At 48.1% G+C, this 7,427-nt stretch overlaps 1 protein-coding gene across 1 annotated transcript; it reads left to right on the top strand.

Moving 5' to 3' along the window:
• Positions 1–1,134: 1,134 nt before the first annotated feature.
• Positions 1,135–1,803, top strand: CCDC70 (coiled-coil domain containing 70). Its single transcript, XM_068527008.1, has one exon. The coding sequence runs from the start codon at positions 1,135–1,137 to the stop codon at positions 1,801–1,803; it is 669 nt and encodes a 222-aa protein (XP_068383109.1).
• Positions 1,804–7,427: the final 5,624 nt, after the last annotated feature.

The raw sequence follows: 7,427 nt of genomic DNA, 5'->3' as shown, positions 1-7,427 counted from the left end.
ACTGTGACACACCTCTAAAGTGATCATGTCACACTTGTGTGTCCTGACACTCTGGTTGAGAACCATTGTCCTTGTTGGCTGATATTCTATTATTTCAGTAGCCTTGAGCTTGAACGTACTGACTACCTCTTCAGTGCAAAACCATGACCAGCCAGCGTCTTTCTCTACCACAGCTTGCCCCTCACAAATACCACCAAGGGGACAAAGAGAACAATGGTTAAAATTTCCCAATAATGAACCCTCTTACACTGTTGGTGGAAATGTAAATTGATACAGCCACTATGGAGACCAGCATGGAGGTTCCTTAAAAAACTAAAAATAGAGCTACCATATGACCCAGCAATCCCACTCCTGGGCATATATCTGGAGAAAAACATGGTGCGAAAGGATACATGCACCCCAGTGCTCACTGCAGCACTGTTTACAATAGCCAAGACATGGAAGTAACCTAAATGTCCATCGACAGAGGAATGGATAAAGAAGATGTGGTACATATATATGATGGAATATTACTCAGCCATAAAAAAGAATGAAATAATGCCATTTGCAGCAACATGCATGGACCTAGAGATTATCATTCAATGCCATTTGCAGCAACATGGATGGACCTAGAGATTATCATTCTAAGTGAAGTCAGATAGAGAAAGACAAATATCGTATGACATTGCTCATATGTGGACTCTTTAAAAAATGATACAAATGAACTTATTTACAAAACAGAAACCAACTCACAGACTTAGAGAACGAACTTATGGTTACCAGGGGGGAAGGGTGAGGGGAAGGGTTAGATTGGGAGTTTGGGATTGACATGTACATACTGCTATATGTAAAATACGTAACCAACAAGGACCCACTGTATAGCACAAGGAACTCAACTCAATACTCTGTAGTAACCTAAATGGGAAAAGAATTTGAAAAAGAATAGATACACGTATATGTAAAAAAACCAAAAATTGTAAGATTAAAAAATAATTCCCAGTAATGGCACAGACTCCAGGGCTTGCCTTCTGGGATGTGATACTCAAGGGACATGTTCTCTCTGGTGCCCCCATAGGGTTGGACCAGCTGACCTGAACCTGGCCAGCAGCCCTGTCCTCCATCGCAGTCACCCCACCATCCTGGCTGACCAAGACAATGTTTCCCTTCAAGGTGAGCAAATGGGTGGAGCTTGCCTGCTTCCACTCACTGGTGGTCTCCTCATCCAACATTCGCCAGAAGAAACTAATCCACAAGCTGCAGGAAGAAAAGGTGTTTCGGGAAGAGATGAGACACTTCCGTGAGAAGATAGAAGGCTTCAGGGAAGAGATGTGGAATTTCCGTGGCAAGATCTTCACTTTCAGGGGCCAGATCTTGGGCATTTGGGAAGAGGAGAGACCTTTCTGGGAAGAGGAGAAAACCTTCTGGAAAGAGGAAAAAGCCTTCTGGGAAATGGAAAAATCTTTCTGGGAAGAAGAGAAAGCCTTTTGGAAAAAGTACCAAATCTTCTGGAAGGAAGATAAGGCCTTCTGGAAAGAGGACAATGCCTTGTGGGAAAGAGACCGGAACCTCCTTCAGGAGGACAAGGCCCTGTGGGCGGAAGAAAAGGCCCTGTGGGAGGAGGAAAGAGCCCTTCTGGAGGAGGAGAAGGCCCTGTGGGAGGATAAAAAGGCCCTCTGGGAGGAGGAGAAGGCCCTCTGGGAGGAGGAGAAGGCCTTCTGGGTGGAAGGGGGCGCTCAGGTTGTGGAGGAGCAGAGGCTGGCAGGGGGGCACCGCAACGTCAATGGGGGGCCCCGGTCGGCAGCCTCCTGCCGGGGCAGGGCGTGAGCACAGGAGACGAAGGGCTGGAGGGTCCTCACTGATGGATTGGGACTCGAGTCCGGGGTGACCCCATGTGCTGAAGAAAACATGCTCTTATTTGTCTCCTGGCTTCAAAAGATCTAATAAAGTTCTGAGGAGAGGTCTGGAAAACCAACTTCTGTAAGGAGGCCAGCTGCATTTTTTCAGGTTTTGTGATTCTCAGAGGTCGTACTCCCGTCCTCCAGGCTGCTCTGCTGTCCACAGAGCTTGGCTCCGTGAGCAGCTCCCCGTGAGCGCGGCATGTGTGGGTGGGTGTAAGTGGAGACCCTGGACTCTCCTGAAAAGAGTCAGAACGGGGATGGGGGTGAGGGCAATGCCAGCAAGAGACACGTAGGGACAGAGAGGGGCGGAGATATCTCTGCCTCTGTGGAGCTGCGGGGCAGTCATTTCTCCTCCACTCTGGGCAGTCTTGGAGGCTGGGAGCGGGCTGGCAGCTTCCCAGAAAAGGCTGCAGCGCTGTTAACAGTTCATCTGTGGTTTGTCCTCACCTGGGAGGCCATTCAGAACACAGAGACAGCATCCCCCCCAGCGGTTCACTCACGCACGGATCCAGGTTTCCACCAAACTTCTCAACTGCCCATTCTCTGTAGCGCGAGAAAGGGGCGTGGCATTAGGCTGAGGCTCTAGAGCTCCGCCCACAGGAGCACTGCCCTTCCCTGATGGAGTCCTGTGGACCAGGTAGGGCCATCTGGGACGTGTCAGGGACACCTCCCTGACCCGATACTCCCATTCACGCAGGTCTCACATACCTGTTATTTCTGCATTATCAATTCCTTCCTTTGTGTTTCCCTCATTCCATTCACTTAAAATGAAAATGCCCCAGGGAGGTAGTACATTAAATGAATGTACACTAATGTGGTCAGCAATTTACATGCCTGACTTCTCCTTTGGGATTAGACCATCTATATGGGCATTGGTATGGAAGGGACCAGAAGGTGGGTAGAAAGAAATGTCAAGGCCAACATCACCTGCTTCCCCTTTTCTTGGGCCTGGCCCTCACTGTCATTCACGTAGCAACTTACCTTGCCTTTGTGCATCCCTTACTATTTGATAAGCACGTTCACATCTGCCAACTCATGTAAGCTTCACCACAACTCTGTGGGTTGACAGGGAAGGTACATAAACCCATTGTACAGGTGAGGAAACAGAGACCTGGAGAAGTAGAGGGACTGCACATGGCCAGGCAAGTAGCAAATGGGAGGTCCAGGACTAGAGCTCACACCGTCTGCCCGTTGGTCCCATTCCTTTTCTAACACAGCCGGCTCATGGCACGTGGCTTTAGAGTAGCTCAGCCAATGACGGCATCAGGGCTGGATGAGCCTAAAGCGCTTGGGGATTTCACTGTGGTTTGGGGGGGTGGTCGAGAAACAGGGAGAGGAGGGGACAGGGTCCCCCTCGGTGTGCTGAGCAGATGTCCGGGTACAGGAGAGTGGGCCAACTCCAAGAGCAGTCTCCATGGCTCCGTGTCACTCTGAGAAAGTTGGGGTTCCTTGCAAGGCCTCTGATCCTCAGGAGTCAGGGCCAGGGCGCTGGGAGCCACTTTCTCCTTTGCCACAAACCGAGTTTTGCATCCTCAGCTCCCAACGGGCCCCTGGGCAAAGACGTCAGAAGCGGAGGGAATAAGATGCTGGTGTGGAGAATCAGATTTCAAGGGGAGACAGCTAGGGGCCCTCACTCGAGAAGACCTGTCCAGTGGATGGTGTGCAGGATGGTGGGAACCCCAGTGCAGCAAGAGCTGCAGATTCAGCAATTCCAGTGATTCTGCCCGCAACAAAAGCAAACAGATTGTTGATCTTAAGCCCAAAGAAATGTAAACCAGGTGGAGGCAGGAACTGGGAATGTGCATTTCCCCCCTCAACAGCATCCCATAGGAACCACTGGGAGAGACAGCTGTCATTTGAAGGACTGGAGGAGGACAGGTGGGTCCCTCTGTGAGTCCACCCTTCTTCCAGGCAACTGACATAAATGTCCACTGTTCCAGCTCTGTCCCCTTAGGTCTCAGTGGTGAACAGACCAGTGCATCCCAGCGTGACGTGCCTAGCTCATCTTTGGGACTTGTGACATAGTTGTATCATCTAATTCAGAACCAGAAGAACAAAGGATCATGAATAACTGATTACTGCTAATCATCATGCAAGTAGCATGAACTGGTGAAACGGACTTAGCTTATGGTCCGACAGGGATGGCCAGGAGCCAGTGTTACCTCCATCATTTACCAGAATATGACTGTATGAGTTTCCTAGGGCTGCCCTCACAAATTACCACAAACAACCAAAATGCATTCGCTCGTAGCTGCGGGTCACGCTGTTGGCAGTGCTGGGTCTCTCCGGGGTCTCTGAGGGAGAACCCATTCCATGCCACTGTCCCAGCTTCCGATGGCTACCTGCAGTTGCTGGCGACTTGGAGGTCGGCTTCCACTAGGGTGGTGGGGACACGGTGGCTCCTTGACTCTGTCTCTCTGGAGAACCCTGACTGATAGAGTACCTACCCGGGGGGCCCCAGGACAGCCGACCTCTAAAGCCTTGCCGTCGGTCACCATGTGACACCCACCACAATCAAACCTCTGGAACAACTTCATGTCTCACTTTTATCCAGAAGTAGAGGGCCAAGGAGGGAAGGACTGACCAATCCTTTAACAATAGGTGGTCTACTGGGAAGCCCTATTTCCTCATTACCAAACCCAGGGCTCTCTACTCTGATGCCACTGGCTGTTTGGCCAGTTCCTCACTCTTTGAATTCCTCAGGCATGACTTAGACCACTATGTTACCCAAACTTTAGGTGCCATATTTTAAGCCTCTCAGTGATCTCCTTAAAGCCCTCCTCTGTCTTGACTTGGGGTAAGATGTAGCCCAGAAGAAGCAGCGATGAAAAGAGAAGAGGAAGGGATTTCCAGTTCACATACAAATGCATTCACCAGCTTCTACTCCCTCCCAAAATCCCAGTAAAACACAGTAAAGAGACTGTTAAAAAGACGGAAATCCATAAGAACAAAGAATAGGAGAGAAGCCAGTAGCAACCAAAATTTTGAAAGCAGAAAAGCAGATGGATAAATGGAGCTGACTTAGCAGAAACACAGCTGAATTTTCAACTGGCAGTGGGGAAAGACAAGGACCAACCCAATTTACACTGCAGAGCCACCTTCCTCCAGAAAGACATAGGAATTAGCAGGTCAAATACTTCTTGAGGCATAGGTAAAGGTGGAGCTGATAACGGGAAGACCGGCTGAAAGTCTTTTTAAGAAGCAAACTCCTAGGTCCTCTCCCCAACTCAGTAGAGCTGGAGGCTGTAGCTCCTCCGTTATGTAGGAGATTGGAGATTGACTCTTTGAAGAGGACAAAACTCAGGGTCTTAGAACTAGAGATATCAGGTCTAGCTGAAGATGGTGATACCTTGTTAAAAATGGCTGAAAAGTAAAGATGTACCTGAAAAGTGTTGAGACACCCCACCCAACCCTAATGGCAGCCAACCTCTAAGATGGCTCCTAGTGGATCCACCCTCCTGGTATGCATGCCCTGGGGTAGTCGCCTCCCACACTGAAAAGGGCTGATCTGTGTAACCAATGGGGTATTGTGGACAATGACGGAGTGTGACTGCTGAGACCAGGTAATAAAAGACATTACAGCTTCTGCCTTGCTCTCTCTTAAACTGCTCACTCTAGGCAAGGCTGCTGCCATGTCATGAGGACACATGGGGAGGAAATGAGGCCTCCTGCAGACAACCAGCAACTTGCCAGGAATGTTAAGTGAGCCACTTTGGAAGCAGAACCTCCGGACCCAGGTAGATGACTGTAGACCCAGCCCATATCTCACTGTGACCTCATGAGAGACCTGGGCCAGAACCACTCAGTTAAGCTGTCCTTGAATTTCTAACCCACAGAAACCTTGAGATGATAAAACTTTTGTAACGCAAGGTTTTGGAGTAGTCTGTTATGCAGTAATAGATTAATCTCACACACACACACACACACACACACACACATACATACACACCACCATTTTTTCTCCACTCAGTTCCCAGAATGCTGGCAGCCAAGCTTTTAGGCAGGAAACTGAAGCATCTTCTCTGGGGAATTTGACCATCCCAGGAGAACAGGCCTAAAAGTGTAACACTGAGGACTCACCTGTGCACACAGAGCTTCCAGTCACCTCTATATTGCCCCCCTTAAATGTGAGCAGATGTCCAAGGATCACCAGGCACTTTAGGGAAGCCTCTAATATGACACGGGCTAAAGTGAACTGATAACGGTAACTTGGAGGAAACAGAGAATATACAGGAAGAGGGAGGCTTTAAAAGAAATAAGAGACAATATTGCATCCCTGAAACAAGAACAAAATGCTAGGAATATTCAGAAAATCCAAAAAGAGTTATTGGCAGTATCACATAGCAGGAATGAAAAGTTCAAGAAATGGGTTGGGGACTTCCCTGGCGGTCCAGTGGTTAAGACTCCGCGCTTCCACTGCAGGAGGCGTGGGTTTGATCCCTGGTCGAGGAGCTAAGATCCCACATGCCACACGGCACAGCCAAAAAAAAAAAAGAAATGGATTGGATGGTAAAATTGAAGAACTCTCTGAGAAAGATGAGAAAAGGACAAGAAAATTGGTCAAGGGACGTTAAAAAAAATAGAGGTGGGACAAGGGTCCAGGACGTCCATCCTCCAGATAATAAGATCCAGAAAGAAAAGAAAAAGAATGTAGGGGGAAAAGATTATCAAAGAAATCATTCAAGACTATGTCTCAACACAATTTTACAGATGGAAAAGGCCCAAAGCGCCCAAAATAGTGGGTGAAAACTCATCCGACGAGGACATATCACTATGGAATTTCAGAACACTGGTGGCAAAGAGAAGATCGTCAAAGCTGAGAGGGAGAGAAAACTAGATAAGAGAATATCTTCAGATTTCCCAGCACCACCACAATGGCACATGGAGGACAATGGAACAATGGCTTTAACAGACTGAGAGAGATGATTCCAACTACGGGCTCTACACTCAGCCAGGCTGTCAATCAAGAGCAAGGGTAGAATAAAGGCATCTCCAGGCACACAAGATCTCAATTTACCACAACACATCCTTTTCTGAGAAGTGCCACCAAAATAGGGAGTTTAGCAAAATGAGGGTAGACATGGGATCCAGGGAATGAGATCCAACACAAGAGTTAGTAGGAGGGAGACTCCAAGGTTGACAGCTGTGGCTGAAATCCAGACAGGATCCCAGGACAGACTGGAGCAGGTCTGAAAGTGTTAAAAAAAGACTTCTTCAAGAGATGAAACTGAAGAAGTTTCAGTTGATGAAATTGAAACCATAATGCAAAAAGATACATGCACCACAATGTTCACTGCAGCCCTATTTACAATAGCCAGGACATGGAAGCAACCTAAGTGTCCATCAACAGATGAATGGATAAAGAAGATGTGGCACATATATACAATGGAATATTACTCAGCCATAAAAAGGAACGAAATTGAGTCATTCATAGTGAGGCGGTTGGACCTAGAGTCTGTCATACAGAGTGAAGTAAGTCAGAAAGAGAAAAACAAATACCGTATGCTAACACATATATATAGAATCTAAAAAACGGTACTGATGAACCTA

Source organism: Eschrichtius robustus, chromosome 18, assembly GCF_028021215.1.
Source record: "Eschrichtius robustus isolate mEscRob2 chromosome 18, mEscRob2.pri, whole genome shotgun sequence".
NCBI classification, from domain to species: domain Eukaryota; kingdom Metazoa; phylum Chordata; class Mammalia; order Artiodactyla; family Eschrichtiidae; genus Eschrichtius; species Eschrichtius robustus.
This window is presented reverse-complemented; position numbering and strand designations above follow the sequence as displayed.

What these genes read in the sequence shown, in the direction of transcription:
- CCDC70 (XM_068527008.1), top strand. Translation starts at nt 1,135, where the DNA reads ATGTTTCCCTTCAAGGTGAGCAAATGGGTGGAGCTTGCCTGCTTCCAC.